The 24,752-nt window shown below is 42.2% G+C and overlaps 1 protein-coding gene across 11 annotated transcripts in view; it reads left to right on the plus strand.

Moving 5' to 3' along the window:
* The window catches only part of PCDH15 (protocadherin related 15), a 1,468,744-nt gene that overhangs the window by 1,098,557 nt on the left and 345,435 nt on the right, over positions 1 to 24,752 (plus strand). For all 11 annotated transcript variants that reach the window (XM_075935032.2, XM_075935036.2, XM_075935034.2 and 8 more), the window contains 2 exons: positions 6,527 to 6,661; positions 10,131 to 10,280. In XM_075935032.2, coding sequence (XP_075791147.2) covers positions 6,527 to 6,661; positions 10,131 to 10,280 — 285 coding nt within the window. The remainder of the gene's footprint in view (positions 1 to 6,526; positions 6,662 to 10,130; positions 10,281 to 24,752) is intronic.

A 24,752-nucleotide genomic window follows, 5' to 3' on the forward strand; every position in this document is an offset into this window, starting at 1 on the left:
TCGTTCAGTTATAAATCTTTCAAAAACTGATTATATAAATGGGATTCTTGGCAGATCTGTAAGAAAGCAGCACTGTCCCTTGCTTTTATAATTAAGTAGGCAGTTTGAATGACATCAATTTAATTAAACCACATAAATACCTTGGGATCCCACTTTGACTTCTTTTCTTTTCAATTGTTTTTTCTGCTGGATGGGATCATATTTACTCTTCCCTGAGCTGATTGAAATCTGTGTTTTGACATCCAATAGCCTTGTTTGGCTTTTCTCATGTCATCTTTTCTTTAGAATCTTGACTTCTATCATATCATGATCACTTCTCACAAATTGTCAACCTCTGTTTTTGCAACTAATGTATCCCTATTGGTCAAAGCCAGATCCAAAATGGATGACACTTAATTGTTTCCTCAGCTGTCTGAATCAGAAAGTTGTCCCCTACTCCTGCTAAGAAGTTACACAATACATTATATTTTTATGTATTAGTCTTCCTACAGATATCAGGAAAGTTTAAATCCCACATAAATATTAGTTCATGTGTGTTAGTTAATTTTGTTACCTACTTTGAGAATGCCTTATTTACTTCCCCCTCTTGCTGTAATGGTCTATAATAGACACCTCGGCACATTGTAACATCATTTCTAGTCTTTTCCCTCTTTATACTCTCATTAGGTCTGATGTTCACTTCTGTTTGAAATTTGGAGCAAGTGCTTACATTTTTGACATACAGCACAATCCTGTACATCCCAAAGAAACCTTCTGGGACACCTTATCTTACCTTATCAGACACATTGAAACATTATAGATCACTTTATTACTAAGGGTGAGATTGGTCCCCTTTTTTTATCTGTTCTATTATGTTCCCTATCCTATGCTGATCATAGTATCAGAATACCTTCCAGAAGTACATATTGGTCTTATGAAGTCCCCTCAGCTAAGGAAGTCAGAGCCTAAGAGCAGAGTCTCAAAAACCAGCCAAGAAATAATCTTCTAAGTAATCTCCATCTCCTAAGGAAATAACTGTAATTGTATTCTTACATTGCTTTGTCATGTTAGCATCCTTATACTATATTCTTGGATGAAGGAATCATTTGCAGGAGAAGAGTTTGAGACTTGCCATGAACTGTTAAAATATTTTCCATCTGCACCATTGCCAGCTGGAGTTCTTCCTCCTTTGCTTTCCTAAAGATTATATGTTTTCAAAGAACTGCAGGGTCTTTCGGTTGAAGTATTTCATGAGTCACTGATATCCTGTAGGCTATCCAGCTTAGAAGTGTGACTTATTCCCATCAACACTATTAAAAATAGCACTCTGTGACAGTTCCCATTGAAGATACGTGTATAAAACAAGCTTCGACCTTTTTCAAAAACCAGCTAAGAAAAAAATATAAAGCTGAGAGGGGGAATGAAAAGACATGCATTAGGCAACGACACAATAATGTAAAAAAAAATGTACCCCTCCTTCACTTATATTTTGCCCTCTTTTATTGGGCTTAGGACCATTCTACAAACTTACCTTATTTATGATATCTTCAGTAAAGGGGATGATAACCTAATTTGCCACTCCCAATCCACCTACTCTTTCTACTCTGCCATACAGCAGGATGGTTTTTCTTGGTGGCACCCTTGGAATGTTGAATGGCAGCTTCTCTGATCCCAAGGAGGTTATCTGGTGTATAACACTGAGGGTCACTACTTTCATTCATCAAGGATCTTTGAGAGGATGAAATGCATCTCTGTTGAATGTAAAGGTTTTGGATTGTCTCTTGGCCCTTATAGACTACGTCTACACCTCCGGTTTCCCAAAATAGCTATTCCACAAATTAAGAGCAAGCCCAGATAGAAATATAATGAGCTCACTATTCTGTGTAGACAGCACCAAATTTCAAAATAAGCTATTTGCCGTGTAGACGCACCCATACAACCTGAGTTTAGAAGAGGCTTCCCCAGCAACTAGCTGCACAATATAGATAGAGGAATCCTTTATGGAACTTGGAAATGAGTCATATGTGGCTCTTTCCCCAAAGAGGATTGTTCATTTTCTTCTGACTTCTGTGAAAGAAACTAATTGATTTCAAGATGGAACAGGAAATGTGTGGACAAGCCACCAGAGGCACATTTTGGGAACTGAGCGTTGTTCTGAGAATTTATGGGAAAGTCTCATAGAAATTAATAGAGATTTTCATGCCTTCTACAAAGTTTTGTAGGGTAGTTTTAAACCCTGTTGAGTAGATATCCTTTTCTATTCATTCTTTCAATGTTGAAAGTAATTTCTGTAGAAGCTACTGATTTTATCCCTATTAAATCTATGGGACTTTTGTTTGAAAGGAAATGACATTCATAAAAGGGAACCAGGTTGTATGAAGTACAAGTGACCCTCTACCCAGATTTGAAAATTTTCAAGAGCTGTTTTGAGATTTCAACATAGAACAAACTCAAACCCAGACTTAGTATAAACCAAGGCTAGTGAGTGGGCTGCATGAATGTCCCTTCTTCATCTCAGTGGGCCATAAGATTGTTGTAACCAAGATGGTCTCCTGGGATTGGGGCATGTTTCCTGACTGCACTTGCATACCTGTAATTTGTGGGGTGAACCAATATATTAAATGCAGAGGGAGAGCACAGGTGTCTGGGATAATGTTGTGTGCAGTCAGCATGCATCTCACTTCATGTTCCTTTGCTTTACATCACTCTAGTAATATTACTATGAAAAAAGCCTACTTGACCGGAAAGCAGTAAAATGCCTCACAGACCACATATAGAACCCTCATGGGCTGCAGGTTGCCCACCTGGTAGGAATGGATTCACTGTGCATTGTGAATGCTTTTTGCAGCTCAGGTCATTTTTCAGATTTGTAACTGTTGTTGTTTTTTTCATTTTCAATAAGGTCCATCATTGCTGTATACGTGTTTTTTTATTTATTCATTTTTTTGTTCTATTTCTTTTGTTTTGTAGCTTGTTCCAGACGCCATTCCTGTAGGTACTGGGTGTTGAGTGTTTGAAATTATATTTTGGTTGGAATTGTGTGCTTTGGCTTTTTTTCCGTCCTTCATTTTTATTTCAATATAGTTAGAAAACTTTGGGACTATTTGTTGTTTAAAGAAGTGTGCCAGGAACACTTTAAGTACATTGGGCCATACTGTGCTGTAAGTCTACTTAATTCACTAGTTTTAGTAGGCATATGTTACAACTGATGAATATATTCAGAAGATAAAAATATATCCTGCTACAAAATAGTCATTACTACAGGAAATAGTTAGGCATTGTTACTCATTTGATGAGTAATTAATAAGTAATCTAAATAGTGCCAACATAAAATATACAAGGTTTGTTCTGCATGCTTGAAATGATTCTTAGCTGCATGTTGTTAGTTTAGTGTTACGTGTGTTTCTTAATTGCTGGTTCTATCTGCTCTGCTCAGACCTTTGCAGACAATTTGATAGTGAGAACCTTGAATACCCACCATAGAAGTCAAGAATCATAGTGCTAGTATTCAGTTCTTAAAAAATGTGGATATAGTTATAACAGTCATCACAAAAGTGATATAGAGTGTGCCATAATGTAGTCTGTCTCAGTGTCTCCCATATCAAATCTGCTCAATTTATCTGTCAAAAAGATGGGGGGGTTTCCTTACATCAAGCATAACATACTATCAGAATTTACCTGGCAGCTTTTACTAATGATGGATGAGACTTCAGAGAATGCTAAGTTGCATTATAATAATTATAGTTTTTGTGGAGAAGTATGTCTCTTTGAGATGAAAGTTCTAATGTTTGTGATGAATAGAGATGTGTCTTTAGCATAGAAATAAGCATCCAGTTTCCATTGATGGATGCCCCAAAATATAATAGAAAACTAAAGGGTCATAATCAGGGCCATCCTTAGGATTTATGAAATCCTAGGCTGTATTATTAAACTGGTGCCCATGTGCCTGATGGCAGCTGGAAGGAGGGAGGAAGGAAGGAGGATGAATTTTTAGAGATGTGATTATATAATCTTCAGCAACACACTAATGAAATATTATAAAGCAAATTTAGGGTAATGGGTCCTGTAGGCTAACACAGTAATTTCAGAAACTGAAAGTATATACTTGGTATTGGCAAATGCCTGTTAAATGGCTTCATTATCACTTGAATGGATCTTTTATAGGTTCAGTGTTCTAATAGGTCTGGCAGGCTTTTTCATTTTTCAGTTAACTAGATCCCCTCTGTAGAATATGAAGCCATGGATCAGGGATGGGAAGGTGAACATTAAGGCCCAATGATGCCCCAAATTTTTGGGCTCACTAAGCAGCTGCATATTCTACATATGGGTAAGGGCAGCCCTGGTCATAATGGAACTCAGGGAATCCCAGGTGACTGTATGTTCAAACAGAGTCATCAAGAAAGTTAAATTAATCTGGTTCAAAACTGTGTGGAAAGCAGGAACCATATTAGACAGATTTGGCTAGAAGGCCATACAATCTTGAGGAATTGCTTGTGTGAAATAAAGTTAAGTGGAAAGGTACAAAAAAATTAAATTGGAATGAACATTCACAGAGTTGTAAACAAATCCTTTAGTTGAAACAAGTTTTTCTCAAATCCATACCATATACAGTCCTAAAAATGGCTTGGAAATTCTGAAAATAGAGTTTTGTGAATAGTCATTGCTACCACTTCTCCTGCAAAGATCATAATGGACTCCTTTTTCTCTTTCTTTGGACTGTTAATGGCAAAAAGACTTTTAATGTTACTGTCAGCTGTCATAGTTACAGTGTTTCTTTAAGTAACAGAAAACCATTCATTTGTAGCACTTCTTGCACTTAGTTTTTAGCACCAAAAGTGGTTTCCTAGTTGTAGCACTTAAATACTATAATCTTTATCTTCCAAAGCTCATGCATCAGTGTCCTAGAGTACTTTGGACCGCAAAATTCAATCTTTTATGTTTTTTTAATTTTTGGCCCTATTTTGTGTTTGCAACCATTTATTAAAATATTATATTTTTAGGGCTTTTCAGGTTGTTGAAATGTTTCAGTTATGCCTGGTAGGCCATGAGAACCTTAAGACTTTTCACTTGAAGTAATTTTTTTTATTCCTAAATCTTTCTGCAGTTAATAAGCTAGGAGCAGAAGAAAGTAACTGATCTGTAGAAAAGATGTTCATGAATAGAGTTAATGGTATAGTTTGCGTAAATATTCTTTTAACAAAAGCAATGCTCTCAGAAAAGTAATATGACACCTTGTGACTTTGTTGTAACTGTGTGGCCATATATTGGTCTGACTTTGCCTACAGGACTCTTTGTGAGATGAGAGTATAAAAGCCATAACAAGTTTAAGCTTATATCAGATGATATAAAAAACAGGCAGACATGGCATCTAGCAGCTTGAGGATCAGGGATCCACAATGTGATTTAGAGCCCCCTTTGCAGCTTCCTATAGACCCGCCCAGCCTCAGGCTACAGTAATTGCTAAAGAGTCAGTCCACAGTTTCTGGCCATTAGACATCATATCTCTGTGTTATTTTTGACAGGGAGTATAGTCTTCTGTGAATGTGTCGCATAGCACTTTTAGTCTGTCCCTCTTTCAGACAGGTGGTGTCCTTTCTGTACCAGTATGTACCTCTTCTTTGGAAAGGGTTGTTTATTGCTTCTCCTCACACAATTGAAATACACACGATCTACTAAAGCTATGTAAAGGAAGACAAACTAGCTGAGTTCTAGGTCAGTCATTTAGTACGCCTTTTTAAACTTCCACGTACCTTTTGGTACATACAAGAAAACTTGTATCTACCTAACCACCTAAACTTCATAGGATGAGTATGAAAATCTTTCCCGACCAGACATTTTAGAGAAGTCTTGAGCACTTAAAACACATAACACATGTTTACTAAAAATATTATTTCAAATCAAACTACAATATATTTAGATTCTGAGGGTTATTTTCATTTGTGGTCATAATAATAATCCTTATTTTTGCCTGTGTTTTTCTTTGGATATACAAGGAAATGCAGTACAGGGTTTGTGCAACAACCAGATACTAATCTTTGGCATGTAATAGACATTGTTCATGTGAACTATTTTGTTGCTGTATTTAGCAAATGGAAAGATTTCTCCAGATATGCTCTGAGGACAAATACTATCAAACCAAGTATGGGATCTTTATCTTGATAAGTAAGAATTATCTGTTTAAAACTCAAAATAGTATCACCCTATTTTGGTAGGTTTTCTTTTATTTTGTTTTTAAAACATTGTTTGGAGTTGTCACTATATTTCTTAATTTCTTTTCAAATGCTTTTTTTCAGAGTATTGTATTTTAAAAAGGGACTAATGAAAGCAATTCAGGTGTTTTGCTGTTTCTCACTCTCACTAATGTCACTGTGCATTGTAAACTCTTTCAGGCAGGGACCACAAAGGGATTGTGATCGTTAACTAAGGCTCATAAGCACCGCAGTAATACAAATTAATAATATACTTAATTCTGCTATAATGCTTGCATGTTTTTGTCAATATTTACATGTATATATTGAATATTAACACTTTTTCTTTCTCTTTGAAGACAAAGGATCCACAGCTCCATATTTTCCTAAATGATTATAATACAATTTTCACTGTGACTCAGACTGGTATTACCCGCTACCTCACCTTACTCCAACCAGTTGATAGAGAGCGCCAGCAGTTATACACCTTCTCGGTAAGCACTATTTTTTCAGGAACACACTGCCCAGATAGGATAATCTCTCTCTATATATAAAAAAGTGTTTCCTGCTAGATGACAGAATGTTCCTGCCAGGCAACAGAATGACATCATCACATCATCAGCATCAACAGACTGTCTCAGCGAAGCAAAAGTGGACAGAGAGTCGGGGTTAGGTGAGCATAGCAAGCAGAGGGCACATCCCCCTAGTTATTTTTAACGTTGAAAAAGCAATGTGCTATGAGAGAGAGGAAATAAAACAGCCTACACTTTTTGACTAGATTGTCCTCTGCATCTGGTTTCTCTCTCTCTCTCTCTGTCTCTCTCTCTCAAATTAATGTCCATTTAGAGAAGAGGAATAATTTAGGGCTATACCATTACTTTATACTTTGTCCACAATAAAATACAGTGTGTAGCTGCACCACCTAGAACAGGCCAGAGAATGAATTCTGATTCAGAATTGCTCTTTCTTTTTTTTCCCTGGATCTGAATGAAGGAGGAGTAGGTTAGTTCATCCTTTTTAATGAAACAGCTTTCTCTCATTTCTCCAGACACCTCACTGGTAGGTTAAAAAAAGTTGAAGGTAGGATTCTTCCTACTCTCCACTACTCTGTCACCTCACTTCCCTCTTGCTGTCACTGCGGAGGCATAAATGTGTGAGAAATTTCGGAAATTATAGTGTGTATTTTCAACCCATTTTGCAAGATACCAAGCGCCTCTTGGAAGGTGTTGAATTATTTGAATCCCCATTGATTTCAATGGGAGCTTATGGAATATGGTTATTTGAAGGTTTGGATCCAAAATGAGTTCATTTTCAAATGCTGATTTCCTTTCCACATCTTCCTCATGCTGACTGAGTTCCTGGTTTGATGGTTTAACTATTAATAATATCCTTAATTTTGACCAATAAACAATATCAATAATATCCATTTTATGAAACAGAGTTTTGTGCTGTAGCAATATATTTAGTTTCAAACCAGTCCAGTTCTGGTGTAAGCAGAGAATAAGAAGCTATACCCCACAATGACAAAAAAAAGAATGACAGAGAAGAACATATACACACTTCAATAATCTATGAGCATAATTCACCTATTTAATTAATTGATATAAGCCCTGTCAAGTATTATCAGCTCCAGAGTTTCTGAGATATACTCTACCTCTGAGCTTTCTTAGGAAACTTTGGACAACATTAAGGCTTCAACAATTGCTCCTTTCCTTTTGCCTGATGATACGTTGAGGTATTTTGTGCCACTTGTTGTGGCAGAGCAATATAGTAACTGGCTCTGTATCTACTGGGATGCTCCTTGGATCAGATGGACCCCCCAGCAGAGGAGTTACAGTGAATTTCTGGTCCCTTTGGGTTGCCTGAGCAATGCAAAGAGAGCACAGAAAATGTAAGAATCTGCCACCCTATTTAATAAAGAACACAGGATGAGAATGTAATTGGGCTAGGACTTAGGAAATCTGAGTTTAGTTCTTGGCTTTACCAGGGACTTTCTATTTGACCAGGGGCAAATCACTTATTACTTTGTGTGTCAAATCTCTTTCTCCAAAATAATTCTTCCTTTTCCTTTTCCTTATCCTTTGTCATGCCTATTCATATTCTGTTATTTTTTGAGATATGGATTGTCTGACTCAGTGGTTCTCAACAAGGGTTATGTGTACCTCAGTGGGTTCACAGAAAGTCTTCTGGGAGTACATCAACTCATCTAGATATTTGCATAGTTTTACAGCAGGCTACATAAAAAGCACCAGGAAATGAAAATTTCATACAGACAGTAACTTGTTTATACTGCTCTATATACTCTATATTGAATATGTATATTCTAGTTGATTTATTTTATAATTATATGGTAAAATAGAAAGTAAGCCATTTTTCAGTAATAGTGTGATCTGACACTTTTGTATATTTGAATGTAATTTTGTAAGCCAGTGTTTTTTAAGTGTCATGAAACTTGGGGGATGTGAGACAAATCAGCCTCCTGAAAGGGGTATTGTCATCTGGGAAAATTGAGAGCCACTGGTCTAATTTGTAAGTGTACTGGTCCTAGCACAATGCAGATGCAGGCTCCATTAGGCCTTGTGGCACTCCAGTAAAATGACTAAGAAATTATAATAATCATCACCAGTTTATTTAAGATTATTTCATAAAGTTTGGGGTAATTCTCAGCAAGTCATTGGGGGAAAATTATTGAACAGGCACTGAAACTGAACTACCCTCTCTCTGCCAGAAATGATTCATCCAAGCCCAGGTAGAAAACAATGCCACGGTAAAGAGAATATGCTTTCAGTCCCATTGCCCGAGATGTACTTTTTCTCTGTGGAGGGGAGAAATGAGAGATTCTTCCTGCTTACCATCATTGTCAGCCACATCCGTGTGCTCTTGCTGACACTGAGGAAACATGTAGAGGAGATTCAATATAAGTTAGGAAAATCTAGTGTGCAAGTAATATTAGTGATGTAAAATCCTGTTTAACCAGTTAACTGTTATGTTTAACCAGTTAACAGCTTAAACAGGCAGGCAGGGGGCCAAATGGCCTGGAGCAGCTCCCCACCATGGGAAGGTGCTTCTTCACCCAAGCTGGTCCCTTCACAGGTGGGGGCTGATCTGGCCTCCACAGGTGTCAGGCAGGGGGTTGCTCAACTCTGGTTGGGCTTCCAATTAACTCCAAGGGTAATGCTTACCAGATAACTATTGACATCCCTAGTTGGTACAACCCAGTTTTAGGATTCTAAGTGTCTTTTGGAAGGTGCTAAATTCCTTCAATTACCATTGGTCTCCATGGGTATGTCTACACAGCAACATTATTTAAACATTATTTTAAAATAACCAGTGTTATTTTGAAATAACTTAGTCCGCGTCTACACAGCAGGCAGTTATTTCAAAATAATGTTGAAATACTGTCAAGCTGGAAGACTTCTTACTCTGACTCCTGTAACCCTCATTGTATGAGGACTAAGGGAAAGCACAGGAAGAGTGCTCTTTTTTGAAATAAGTGCTATGTAAATGTTCCCAGTTTCAAAATAAGCTATGCAATTGATGTAGCTCAATGTGCATAGGTTATTTTGAGTTAAGTCCTGTTGTGTTAAATGCACTCCAGGGGAGATAAAGATTCTCAGCTTGTTGCAGGTTTGGCCCCAAAATGAGATTATTTGAAAATGTTGGATTAACAGATAGAGGTCTCTGACATTACAGGTCCTCTGTCATTGCAGAGGATATATTTATGTTATCCTTTGTGTTTCATTATTCAGTGCATTATTGCTTTCTTTCTGGCAACGGCTATATTTTCAGCTTAATTCCCATTCTATCATCATAGGGGTAATCTAGTAAAACAAGTATACAGATTTTTTCTAATAGGTGCCAACACATGCTAGATTGAATACAAAAAGACAAAATTCATTTTATTTTGAGTTGCATTTATCTTAATTCTACCCTATATTTTCCTGTATTCTTTTACCTTTGAAGATTACAGCTTCTGATGGTGTACAGGAGAGTACTGCAGTTATGGTCAATATCCTTGTTATTGATGCAAATGATAACTCACCAACCTTCTCCAACATATCATATAATGTGAAGATTTACACAGACATGAGGCCTGGGGAAAGCATTATAAAGGTAACTTCATGCATTTTATCTAGCTTTGTTTAGCATCTCTTTGCTAGCAATATGCAGTTTCAAAGTTAATATTAATAGCAAGTATGCTGAAAACAGGTAAAAAGTAAATGTGCGTTTTTCGCTATTTAAATAATTGCAGTTCATTTAAAAAAAATTAACAATGATGAACTTCAAAAACTTTGTTGCTTAGTATATTTTAAATAATACACCAAAAATTCAGCTGCTTATCTGTCATTTCATCAAAACTTTTGGTTTAGAAATGTCATTCAAATATTATCCTAAGCTTTCCAGCTTCTGATGAGATGTGAATTGTGACAAAGCAACTGTTCTCTTGCATGTTGATAACTGAACATGTGGTCCTAAATAAAACCTGTATGTCATTAGGCACATTATTATGAATAATCCTTAAATATTTCTACTTGCCTTTTAATATTGCCTGTTCTGTTCATTCCCCCTGGGGCACCTGGCCATTGGTCACTTAAGAAGACAGGTTACTGGGCTAGATGGACTGTTGGTCTGACCCAGTATGGCTGTTGTTAGTCTTTAAAGTACTACCAGACTATTTGTTGTTTTTTACATCCTCGATGAGTAATGAAAGTCAAGTATAGAAATAATCATTTTTATAGTAGTGAACTATTAGACCCAAGAAATGTGATTTATAAGAACAGAGAAGAAAGTATTGATTATTGTTTAAAATTTATACATGCCACTTTAAATAGTGAGTAAAGACAGTGGATGAAATCTTGGCCCTATTAAAATCAATGGCAAAACTCCAACTGAGGACAGTGGGCCCAGAATGTATCCATGGTCTTTGCCCCTAAATACTTGCTTTTTAAATGAATCACAAGACAAAAATATGCTGGGTTGAGACCAATAGGCGGAGAGAATGGAGAAGGTGGTAAACTTGTTTTTAGTAAATATAATTGTTAGTTGAATTCATAAGGGAGGGAATGTGGTTTAAGTAGTAGAGTAAATGTCAAATAATGTTTTCCTTGATCTACACTGACTCGCTATATATACATGGTAAAGTCATCTGGTGTTGCTGTGTATTAGTTTTCCCATCTGTATAGTACCTAACTTATGTGGTTCTGTGAGGCTTAAAGAGCAGGTCACATTGTAAATTTCCATGTTAATTGTTACTTTCTATGATTTCCGTATCAGATATGTTCAGTTTACAAATTTTTAAAAATTCTAGATTTTTTTCTCAAAGTAAGTTCTGCAATCTTACTGTAGGATGATAGAATCCATCTTAATTATTTCATGTCATAATCACAGTTATACAGCATAAATGAGTCAAGGATTTCATCCTTAGTGTTTAATTGCCATTCACAAGGACTTTTAGTTTTAATTATGCTTCCAGTGACTTTTTGGAATCCCATTAATTCAACTGCATGGGACATAAGGACTGCTTACATTAAGGAAATGTAAATCAATGCAACCCCCTAGTGTAGATGAATTACAATAGTGCAAGACAGCTATTAGAACATAAAAATGGACAGATTAGGTCAGACCAAAGGTCAATATCCTGTCTTCTGACAGTGGCCAATGCCAGGTGCCTTAGAAGATATGAACAGAAGATCAAATGTCATCCGTTCCTAGCTTCTGACAAACAGGCTGAGGACACCATTCCATTCCATCCTGGCTAGTAGTTATGACCCGTCCTCCATGGATTGATCCTGGTTTTTGTTAACCCTGTTAAAGTCCCAGTCTTCACAATAGCCTCTGGCAAGGAGTTCCACAGCTTGACTCTGCATTGTGTGAAAAAATGCTTTCTTTTATTTGTTTTAAACCTGCTACTTCTTAATTGCATTTGCGGTATGTCTAGACTACATGCCTCTGCCGACAGAGGCATGTAAATAAGACATACCAACATAGTCAATGAAGTGGGGATTTAAATATCCCCAGCTTCATTAGAATAAAAATGGCTGCCATGTTGTGCCGGCTCAGCTGTTTGTCAGCACAAAGCGGCAGTCAAGATGGGGATCGGTCGCCAAGGAAAGCCTTTGTCAACCAATCCCTTATGCCTCGTGAAACAAGGTTTACATTCTCTGTCTTGTTCTCAATTCCTTCCTTAATGATACCCAATATCCTATTTGCTTTTTTTTACTGCCGCTGAACATTGAGTGGATGTTTTCATAGAACTATTCACAATGACTCCAAGATCTCTCTCTCTCTCCTTTAGTAGTAATAGCTAATTTAGTCCCCATTATTTTATATGTATAGTTGAGATTATTTTTCCAATATGTTCTAATGTACATTTATCAACATTAAAATTGATTTGCCATTTGAAACTTATGCTGCTGTTTACTGCCATTTGCTATTTGAAACTTTACTTCTGCTATTCCTTTTCTCTACTAATTCATGGGTGTTAGGGGGTTGACCCCTGTCCGGGGTTGACCCCCCCCCCTTTGGGGTTGTCCCTCTTACCAGTCGTTGCAACCATCCCTGCCTGCTGCCGTTTTTATTAGCCCTGGGCCAATCTCTAGGTTACCCAGTGCGTCCGGGTGATCACCGGAAGGAAAGGGGGACCTGGATCCTCCCTCTCTCCAGGTCCAGCCTAGGACCCTAAGAGCAGGTGTGACTGACATGCGGGTTCCAGCTGCCCACCTGACTCCTGCCCTCCTCCCCTTGGAGCCGGGCATCCTCCCTTTTAAAATGGTGCCCTCTTCCCGGGACGCCGGCACATGCGCTTCTCGGCTCCTCTCCCCCGATGCGCCGGCCAGGGGAATCCCTGCGCCTGCGCAGGTGGCGGCCGCTGAACAGGCGTGGCAAAGCTGCTTGCGCGCTGCAGCTCCAAGGCCCTGTGCCGCTCGAGTGCGGGGCTTAACCCTTCAGGCCCCCCCCCCCTTAAGTCCTTTGCCTCTTCACCTTCCCCATCTCTTCCAGGTTCCTCCAATCTCGAAAAAAAATCTGTGTTGCTATGTTTACGGCCCGGTCTATGTGAAACCTCAACTGTAGGGTTGTAATGCCAAATACCATCTCGTTATTCTCGGGTTTAATTCTTTCATAGACTGCAACCATTTCAGGGGGGCATGGTCAGTTACTAATTTAAAAGTGTTCCTGAGCAGATAGTACTCGAGGGTATGTCTTCACTGACACCCTAGTTCGAACTAGGCTAATGTAGGCATTTGAACTTGCAAATGAAGCCTGGGATTTAAATATCCCGGGCTTCATTTGCATGTTCCCGGGCACCGCCATTTTAAAATGCCCATAGTTCGAACTACCTGCCCATGGCTACATGCGGTATGGACTAGGTAGTTTGAATTAAAACTCCTAATTCGAACTACCGTTATTCCTCCTGCAAGGAGGTTTAATGGTAGTTCGAATTAGGAGCTTTAATTTAAATCCCGGGCTTCATTTGCAAATTCGAATGCCTACATTAGCCACCCTATTCAAACTAGGGTGGCAGTGTAGACATACCTGTGGGATTCTACAACCCATTTTACTGCTAGGGCCTCCTTTTCTATAGTGGCGTATGCCTTTTTGCAGGGGAACAGCTTCCGGCTAAAATATAATACCAGGTGTTCCTCGCTGTCTATTTCTTGTGCCAGGACTGCCCTTAGCCCTACTGCTGAGGCATCAGTCTGTATTATAAATTCTTGTGAGAAGTCCGGTTGTCTCAGCACTGGTGCTCTCATCAACGTGGTTCTTAGTTTATGGAAGGCCTTTTCTCCCTGGTCTGACTTTGCAATCCTTTTAGGCTGTGATGCCCTCGTTAGATCGGTGAGGGGTCCTGCTATGGTTGCGAAATGAGGGATAAATCTACAGTAGTAGCCTGCTAAACCTAAAAATTGTCACACTTGCTTCTTGGTGGTCGGGAAGTTGTACTCGGCTAAGGCCTGCACCTTGTTTGTCAGTGGTCTCAGCTTCCCCCTCCCCATGGTGTACCCCAAGTACGTCACCTCCTATTGTTCTATGTGGCATTTGGCCGGGTTGGCTGTTAATCTGGCGTACCTTAGGGACTTTAATACCTCCCGGAGGTTTTGTACGTGCTCATCCCAGTCTTTGCTGTAGATGACGATATCATCGATGTTGGCCGCTGCGTATCCCCGATGGTCCCACAAAACTCGGTCCATCAATCTCTGGAAGGTCACAGCAGCCCCATGCAGTCTGAACAGCATTGTCTTAAACTGGAATAAACCAAACGGGCTAGAAAAGGCAGCCTTTTTCTTGGAAGCCGGTGTCAGGGGTATTTGCCAATACCCTAATGTTAAGTCCAGGGTTGACATGTATTGGGCTTCTCCCAACCTTTCTAGAAGTTCATCCACCCGGGGCATTGAGTAAGCGTCAAACCGGGAGATCGCGTTTACTTTTCTAAAATCCACACAAAACCTGATTGCTCCACCTGAGTTTAGCACTAATATGATTGAGCTTCTCCACCCACTGTGGGATTCCTCAATCACCCCCAGGTGTAACATCTCCTGTACCTCTCTCCTCACTGTTTCCCACATTTTTCTGGGTAGTGGCCACACCGCATCGCATACCTTGCATCCCGGTGTTGTGGAGATATGGTGATATAGGACCTGGGTCTTTCCTGGTGATGTGGAGAGGGTGGAGGTGTAGTCCCGGGTGATTCTTCCCCCTTCTTCACGCTGCACCATTGTCAGTCCTGCTCCCAGGGCCAGAGATGTCATGCTCCCCATTTCCCCGGTCCAAGGTCCGACTTCGGGTTCTTCCTGCTCCAGGACTATCATGAGGGCCTCACAGGGTTTCCATTTTTTAATAGGTTCATGTGGAGCCCTTCTTCTTCCCCACTAACTGCACCTCATAATCTACTGGCCCTACCCTCCATATCACTTCGAAGGGGCCCTGCCACCTCGCTAGCAACTTTGACTCCCTTGTTGGTAATAAGAGGAGCACCCTATCTCTGGCTTCAAATTCCCTTAGTTTTGCACCCCGGTTATAGTATGCGGCCTGTCGGTCTTGGGCCTGTTGCATATTCCTTTTTGCAAAGTCCTCTAGCTGCTGTAACCGTTGGTGCAACTTTAGGACATAGTTTACTGTCCCCTATACCCGGGTCTCCTGCTCCTCCCAAGTTTCCCTAATGAGATCTAGGATCACTCGGGGTTGTCTCCCATACAACAACTCGAAGGGAGAGAACCCGGTCGAGGCCAGTGGGACCTCCCTTACGGCAAAGAGCAGGGCTGGCAGGGCCTTATCCCAGTCCTGCGGGACTTCCTCCGAAAACCGCTTTAACATATCCTTTAAGGTTCAATTGAATCTTTCAACTAACCCATCTGTTTGGGGGTGGTAGACCGAAGTTCGGAGGGTCTTTATCCTCAATAATTTTCACAATTCTTGTATTAATCTAGAGGTGACATTGGTCCCCTGGTCCGTCAAGATCTCTTTGGGGATCCCTACTCGGGAAAATATTTTGACCAATTCTCCCACTATCATCGCCACAGTGGTATTCCTTAGCAGGACTGCCTCCAGATAGTGAGTCGTGTAGTCGACCAGGACCATCATATACTGGAACCCAATTTTGGATTTCTCCAGGGGTGCTACAAGGTCCAGACCGACCCAATCTAAGGGAACGCACATGACCGGGAGGGGGACCAGAGGAGCCTTAGGGCTTAGCTGCAATCGGGTATGTTGGCAGGTGGGGCACGATTCACAGAAGTCCTGGACAGCCTTATATATCCCTGACTAAAAAAACCGCCGCATGAGTCACTGTAGGGTCTTTTCTCGGCCCAGGTGCCTGGCCCAGGGGTTCGCATGAGCTAACTCTAAAACCTTATGCTGATAATGGGCCGGAACCAATAGTTGTCTGACCACCTCCTATCCCTCTGTTTCTCATGTAACCCAGTAGAGACGGTCCCCTCATACCTCAAAATATGGTCCCATCTTGCTCGGGGGCAAGGTTTCTTCCTCTCCGTTGACTTGCTCCCAAGCTCGTATGAGGGATGCGTCGTCCCTTTGTTCCTGCAGGAAGTCTCGTCCCGTGACCCAGTCCAGCTCATTCTCCTCCCCTCGGTTTGTAGGATGCTCCGGAATGGTCCCAGCTGATACCAACACCTCGGCCGTCAGGGCGCCTCGGTTAGTTCCAGGACTGTAAGATCCACTGGAACCCTGGCCAATCTCTCCCCAGAACCACTGGATACGCCAGCTTTGGAGCTAAGGCCACTTGGCAGATTCCTTCTTCCTCTTCATGCTAGATCTGCACCCAGGCCGTGAGGTACGGCTGGACATCCCTGTGAATGCATCGCACCCAAACTGTGGAACTGGCGGGCTCGGGACCAACTCGGCTCAGACCATGGTCTGGCTGCACCCTGAGTCCACCAATGCCTGCACCAGTACTCCCTCCACTTTCCTTGGAGTGATTACTATAGCTCCTGGGTCGGGAGATGGGTTACCGCGTTGGTGTACTCCCTGCCCAAAGGAGCAATCCATGAAGGGGCATTCCTGCTTGAAGTGCCCTTCCTGACTGCATTCGTAGCAACAGTTCTGGGAGGTCCCTTCCTCCCAAGTGGACCCACCTACTTCTCTGGCCCATGGCCCACTTTCTCCTGTTATCTCGGCGGGCCCCTTTTAAGTCCTCGGTGGGTCTCCTTGCTACCCCTCCAGCCCTGGCCCCACAGCACCTCTACTTCCCTTCCCCCTCTGCCAGGCCGCCCTCACCCACTGGCCCATCGTTCTCCACGGGTATCCCTTTCCCCTCTCCCTGCTACTCCAAGGGGTTCGGCGGCTAGATAATTTTCCATTAGGGAGACTGCGTCGATTACTGTCTGGGGACATTGTTGACAAACCCATTGCTGTGCTCCTGGGGGAAGAATCTGGAGGAACTGCTCTAGCACCACTATGTCTACTAGCTGGGTGCTATCCCTGTTGTCTGGCTCCAGCCAGCACCATCCCAATTCCCGCAATTTTTGGGCTACGGCCCACGGCCAATCCCCTGTAGGGTACTTCTCGTGCCGAAACCTTTGTCTATAGGTCTCTGGGGTGACCCCAACCTGGTCTAGTATAGCTTTCTTCACTTTATAATACTTCAGCATATCCTGGGCCGCTAGGCTCCCGTAAGCCAGTTGCGCGGGCCCAGTAAGATTTGGGGCTAAGAGGGTGGCCCAGTGTTCTTCGGGCCAGCGGGCAGCCTGGGCTACCCTCTCAAAAGTTACAAGGTAGGCCTCCGGGTCATCCAACGGCTCCATCTTAGTTAGCCTTATCGGCAGTTGGGCCGTCCCTGCCAGCCCCTCGTTTCCTTCTACCAGAGCTGTAATGCTGGCCCTCCCTAAGCTGCCCCTTGCTGCACCCATCTTTCTTTTTTGCTCTACCAATTCTCTAACCAGCTGCTGCTGCTGTTCCTGCCCACAAAACATATTAGACAGGATCAGAAAGAAAAAACAGTTTCTTGCCATTTCAACCAGGAAGGACATTGTCTCAATGACTTAATTACCTGCATCCTGCTTCAAAGGCCTTTTAAGACTACACTTGAAAGGGAATCCTCTGAACTATCATTCATGCTTAAATTCGACACTTTACACTCAAGTTTGAATAAAGACTCTAATTATCTTACCCATTACAAAGATAGCTTCCCCAATTATCACCTCTAATATCATTAGCTCACAGACAATTACCTCCTTCCCCATCCCCCTTCTGTTCTGAAATTTGATTTGTCCTTTGCATATGTGTTCACTTTTTTTTAATTGTATCCTTTGGTATATATGGTTGTGACAATTTTCTTCCGCTATTTGATCTGAGGAAGTGGGTCTGGCCCATGAAAGCTCATCATCTAATAAACCATCTTGTTAGTCTTTAAAGTGGTACATAGTCCTGTTTTTTGTTTCAGCTTATACTTCTCTTATTTCTGTTCAACTGTTTTTCTCACATCATCCTCATTTGGTGCATCAGGCCTTGCCTTTAACAATCCAGCAATGTTTAGTTTAGTATTCATCTGTTTTCCATGCAGTAACTCTGCAGGTGATCTTTGTGTTGTGGAATGTCGTATAGCCCTGTATGGTTGCAAGAAATCAGTAGTGAAGGTTATCCACGATCGCCCTTCCAGTTTATCCATTTGCAAACTCTCTTTCAAGCTTCTATTAAACCTTTCAATTTCCCCATTGTCTTGAGGGTAATACAGGGTTGATCTATGTAAAATGTCCTCTCTGCTAGAAAAGTTTCAAATTCCAGGGAAGTAAATTGACTACCATTATCTGAAACCAATTCTTTGGGGTTACCTTCCCTGTTAAAAACTGTAGAGAGGAACTTAATTACTGTAGCAGAAGAGATTTGCAATGTAAACGCTCCTTCAGACCATTTACTGAAATAGTCTATTAAAGTGATGGCATAATGACAGTCAATTGGATCAGTATCAAAGGGTCCTTCTATGTCAATCGCAACCTTTCCCCATGCAAAATCAGGAAGAGGAACAAGCTGTAATGGTGGGGTACATGTCACTGCTGTCTAATCATGCATTTGGCAAGTGACATTGGATTTTGTGATTGCTTCATTTTGGGAGTCCATCCCTGGCCACCAATACAGATCCTGTAGTCGTTGTTTTGTTCTGACAATTCCTTAATGAGTATTGTGTGCCAGGTGTATGTGTTTTGACCGTAATTCTTCTGGCACAAGTAGCTGCTGTGAACTTCGTATCACACAGCCATCAAGCAAAGAAAGTTCATCCTGAACTCTAAAATAAGGCAGCAAAACTGGGTCAAGGTTTTTAGGCTTACTGGGCCATCTCTTTGTCAGAAATTCCCATAGCTTTTGTTGAATTGGACATGCTGAACAAGCAGCTTGGAATTGTTCTCTTGTAACTGTGGTAAGAGTGCTTGTAATAAGCGCAACTACTTCATCCTCATCCTCCAGTGGACCATCTGGTGAAGACAAAGGCAGGCGAGAAAGGCAATAAGCTATCACATTTTGGTTTCAGGTTTATATTCCAGTTCATAATTGAAAGAGAGTAGTCTTGCAAACCATCTAGGAATACAATTTCCTGATCTTCCCAGTCCTTTTGTGGTTAGCAATATTGTCAAAGATCTGTGGGCTGTGCACAACTTGAATGTGTGGCCCCACAGGTAAGTTCTCCATTTTTAGGTAGCCCAGACACAAGCAAGTGCTTTTTTTTCAACTGTAGAATATCTACTCTCAGCATCACTCAGTGTTCTTGAAGCAAATGCAACAGTTCTCTCTGTGTTGTCCTCATGAAGTTGTGTGAAGACATCCTCAAGTCCATAATCAGAAGCATCAGTAATCACAATTGTGGGCAATGCAGGACTGAATAGTGCAAGTACTGAACTATGTACAATCAAGTCTTTCACAGTTTCCAAACCTGTGTGGAGGCAGGAAAAGGGAATAAGGGAATTTGTGTGCAGCCATCTTGGTCTTGTTAACAAGAGAGCAAAAGTCAGGCTAAGTCTGTGGCCTGACAATGCGAGATCTGTAATTAGCCGGTGCCTTTGCCTCTCGCCTCCATACAGAGATAAGGATAGAATGCTGACTCTGGCAGGGACCTTGAGATAACGAGCATCTGGGTGGAACTAAAATAACTGTTAGCCATTGGTGTTTGTAATGGGAAGGAGACTAATTGTTATTGTTATTATATTTAATAGACAGTATATAAACTGCTTCATAATTGCTTGTATTCGAAGATCTGCCTCGGAGGGGGGCTTCCCCCTCCCCATCTGAACCAGTTTTTCCCTTGCTGCAGCTCGTAATAAAACTGCCTCTGGCTACTTGTTGCTTACAAACTCAGAGTGAGGACAATGTTTTCTTCCACACTAGCTTGTGCATCTGTTGTCCACACCAAGGTTGAACTTCTCTGTAGTAATTCTCATAACGGTTCAATAACAGAAGCATACTTAGGATGAATTTTGCATCAACGACATCATTTTTGGAAGGCATGTGGGGCAGATGCAAGACCGTATAGAATATGTTTAAAATGAAATAGTCCCTCATATGTAATAAATGCTGTGAGATGTCTGCTATCTTCATGCCGCATAACCTGGTGGTATGCACTCTTCAAATCAAGAGTAGAAAACATCTTTTCTACTCCACGGAGTTCTACAAATACTACTTCTATGTGAGGCAGAGGGTGGCTGTCAATCACAATAGCTTTATTTGGCTCCCTTAAGTCCACACAAAGGTAAATGCCTCCATCTTTATTCTGTGTCACTACTATAGGTGTAACCCACTCTGATGAGTCAATCTCTTCAATAATGTCCTTTTGTACAAGTTTTTAAGTTCCTCTGAAACAGCTTCCTTGACTGAAAATGGTATGCACTGTAAGTTCTTTTGTACAGGCATCACATTATGTTGCATTTTGACTTTGTGCACAAACCCATTAGCACAGCCAAGTTTCTCCTCAACCTTGTCTTGGGTCCCAGCTGAAAGTGGTGTGGGTACTGCAAGAGTGCTTTGCTGAGGAAGATCAATTCGTCCATTAACTACCCTGAGGTTTAAAGCAGCCAATAAATCTTTGCCAAGGATAGGAGTGCCTTTGTGGTCAATGTAGAACTCTGCAGTTACACAGCAATCATGAAAAGTCACTGTTGCTGGCAGGAGGCCATGTACTGGAATTTGGTTTTTCAAATAGCACACCAAGTGAAGTTTAGGTTCAGTAAGAGGCACATATTTAAAGTACCGTATATACTCGAGTATAAGTCGACCCGAATATAAGCCGAGGCACCTAATTTTACCACAAAGAACTGGGAAAAAGTATTGACTCGAGTATAAGCCAAAGGTAGGAAATGAGGCAGCTACTGGTAAATGTAAAAATTGAAGATAGATACCAATAAAATTACATGAATATTTATTTCAAAGAAAAACAATAACCTAGCTCTGTAAGGGGAAAAGGGGGTCAACAAAAACAATATGGTTCTGCAGGCACAGCCACAGCTCAGCCCCCGCAGCCCCCACGTTCCGGCCCTCTCGCCTGCCAACGAGCCCCCTCTAAACGAGCCAGCGGGGGGGGGGGGGGGGGCTGTGCGAGACCCAGGCCAGGCGTCGATGGGCCAATGAGCCAGCGGGGGGGGAGGCTCCGCGCGGGGGTGGGGGCGGATCCAGGCTCCCTGCTCGCCCGCCCTCGGTTCGGGACCCACCGGAGCCTCCCAGGCAGTGGCGCTGGCCCTGGGCGCAGCAGAGCTCCCGCCGCCTGGCGGCGCCGCGGGCCGGTTACCGCCACTCCCTGGGCCCGGCAGCTGCATTGATGCGCACCTGGCATGGGGCCTCCCTGTAGCCGGGAGGCCGGGGCCGCCGCTGCCGCCGGGGGGTTTGCGGTTGTTCCCAGCGCCCTGGGCCGTCTGCTGCTGCTGCTTGAGGGACATGGCGAAGGGGCCGGGGCCTGCTGCACTCGCTCACTGCGCAGGAGCCGCCGCCTCGGCCGGTTGCTCCCAAACAGTGTGAGCCGAGCTGAGCCGGGCCGGGTAGGGGAGGGAGGGGGAGCGCGCAGGCAGCGGGGCGCGGAGGGATCCGGCAGGGGGAGGGAAGGGGCGCTGTGTACCTGCCCTCCCAGCCCTGCCCGCTGCCTGACAGCGCCCCGCCGGGGGGCCGCGCCCCACCCCGCGGCCCCGGCAGCCCGCCCGGGAGCGCTCGGGGGCCCGGCTCCGCTCCGTTCCGCGGCCGGGAGCGCCTCCGCGGCCGGACTCTTTACGGGAAGTCGGAAGGGTCTGAGCGGGGAAGCGGTAGGTGAAGGGGCGGCCGGGGAGCGAGGGGACAGGGGGGCTGAGAGGGTCAGGAGGGCAGGGGCCGGAAGGGCCAGGAGGGCAGGGGCTGGGGGGCCGGAGCTCCGGGCTCACGCATCTAGACCCGGCCAGCGGCAGAGACGCGCTGAGCCCGCCTGCGAGCAGGAGGCTGACTCGAGTATAAGCCGAGGGGGGCATTTTTCAGCAGAAAAACTGTGCTGAAAAACTCGGCTTATACTCGAGTATATACGGTAATGCAGATAGTATAGATACTGCTGAGTCAGTGTCCAACATTAGCTGAATAGGATGTGATTTGCTTGAAGATGTGGCAGAAACATTTACAGTGTACCTTATCTGTTATGGAATATGTGCAATAGTGATTTTGTCCACACTCAGCACAGTAACATCTGGTATTGTAACTGCATGCACTTGTTGATTGGATTGGCTACTGCGGCATACTTTAGCAAAATTCCCAATCTTTTTGCAGTGATTGCACTGAGCTACTTTTGCAGGACATCTTGTGTAGCTTGCGAGGTTGTAGAGATCCACTGCGAAAGCATGCTTTTGCTGTGCTTTGAATTTGCTGATTCTGTGGTTTTTTATTAGTTTTCTCCTTATAATTGTTTTTTCCAGTGTAAGTTGTGGTTCTAGAAGCAAGCGTTCTCTTACACGAAGCATGGTTCTTTTCTCAATGAGCTGGTCTCTAATCATCTCATCTGCCATATTCCCAAAGTCACAAGTTACAATCAGATTCCTCAGTTAAGCAATATACTGCATTATATTCTCCCCTGTTTTCTGCTCGCGCTGGCAAAATCTGTAGCGATTAGCTACTACATTTACTTCTGGCACAAAAAAGTTCTTTAATGCAGTGAGTGCAATCATATTTTTATCTTCTGCAAGGGGAAAAGTGTAAAATATACACTGCCCCTCCGCTCCAAGGCAGTGGATTAGCAGAGCACGTTTTCTTACTTCAGAAATCTCTATAGCACTGATTGCAAGCAGATAAGTCTCAAACATATTGATCCAGGCAGTAAAAGCAATTGGAGGCTCACCTAGGCTTTGCAGAAAGGGTGCAGGTCGGTTCAGAGGCAGAAGATCCATCCTCCTCACCAAAACATTGTATCATGCACGCAAGGTACTAACAAACTTCAACAGGACTTTATTTACCAAAAGTGAATCCGCTTTACAAAGCTGCTGCACCCCTTTGTAGCTCTCACTCAGCCCTAACTAATCTTCTCCCCTCTCCTTCCTGTTTCCTGTGCTTCCAGACTCCCAACAGCCTGTGCTCCTAGTTCTAATAATTACAAGCAGCATCTAAAACACCACAGATATATCCTAATTTTTGTATGAAAAGTTAGAAATACAAAATATGAGGCTGTTTATAGTAGTAAACATGCTAATGAGAGTCATTAATCATGTCTTGAAATTCTTAATGACTGGGTGATCAGCTTAATCTAGGTAATTTTCTATGGAAGGAGGAATTAGAACAAAAGAGTGCCCTCTGGGGAGAAAACTTATTTAAGTGGGAGATAGTCATCTGATCTTTGTGTTTGGCCGGTGGGACACACTCCAAAACAGGGCTGGCAACCAAGGTCAGAATGAGTGAGCTCTTAGACCTGAAGATTATGCCTAGAACAAGAATAGCTCTTTAGGGTAAGAATCAGCTTGCGATAAGTTTTTTAGAGAATCAGAACTCGCTAGGAACACACAGCTTTTCTTTTCATTTTTAAGTAACTTACTTTGATCTGTCTGTTTTCACTTGCAGCCACTTAAATCCTACTGTTTATACTTCATACAAACCACTTTTATTTACTATCAGGCTCAGTGTAAATAATTGTTACGGGGGAGGGGAGGAACAATCGGTGTGCATCTCTCTCTTTCTTTGATAAAGAGAGCAAATATCCTCATGAGCTTTCATTGTGTAAAACTTTTACTTGGAGAAAGGAGGCTTTATCTGGGATTTTGATACCTTTTGAGGGTTGGTTTGCTGGGTGCTGTGCCCTGGAACTACACCCTCCCAGACTTGAAGTGTTTCAGTGTCTACATTGCCCTTCATAAGGGTGGTAACCCCACCTCTGTGCCAGAGAATCTGGCTAAGCAGGGCAAGGTAGTGGAGAGCCCCAGTGAGCAAAAAGGCAGGGGTCAGTGGCATAATCAACACACCGGGTAACAATCCCAAAGGGTCTTCTGTGACTGCATGCCTTCACATATTCCATTTCTTTGAAAGCTATAAGTAAAAGCAAGGCTGCAGTATGGGAAAGTGCTCTTCCTTGTGCTGTCTCACTTTTTTTATTTTCTGAGAGTAGCACTGCTGGTGGTGGTAGTAAAAAATAAGAACAGGAAGTTCTAAGGGTATTTGAATTTTAAAAAAAAATATGCCAACCAGAGTGATTTACTTTCATTGCTCCATCACAAGTTGTATTTTTGATTTAGAAAATTACTTCAAAGCTATATTTCCATTCATTGGCACACCTTTCAGATTGTTTTTCTAGCTTAATACTTGACCAGATATTTTGCTCTAAGCAATAGATGGTTTAATGCTTGTTTTAGCTGTCATCTATATGTTAATACAAAGATGCAAACTGGGATTTTCAAAGGAACCTAATGGTGCTAGGCATGCAACCTCTTTTGAATTTCAATGAGATTTTGGGACCTGATTTCTTTAATGTCTTTTGAACAATCCTAGTCTCGCTGTCTTATATAAATGTGGGAATTCAAAAGTGGAATAGAGTATCAGTCACATGCTTTTCTGCATGAAAGAAAAACATAGGATTTTTGAGTATCATAAAAAAGTCATCTGCTTTTGTTTAATGTAAATTACACTTGTATATATTAATGTAATAGTAAGATAACATTT

This window comes from Pelodiscus sinensis, chromosome 8, assembly GCF_052426305.1.
Source record: "Pelodiscus sinensis isolate ZL-2025 chromosome 8, ASM5242630v1, whole genome shotgun sequence".
Lineage (NCBI taxonomy): Eukaryota > Metazoa > Chordata > Testudines > Trionychidae > Pelodiscus > Pelodiscus sinensis.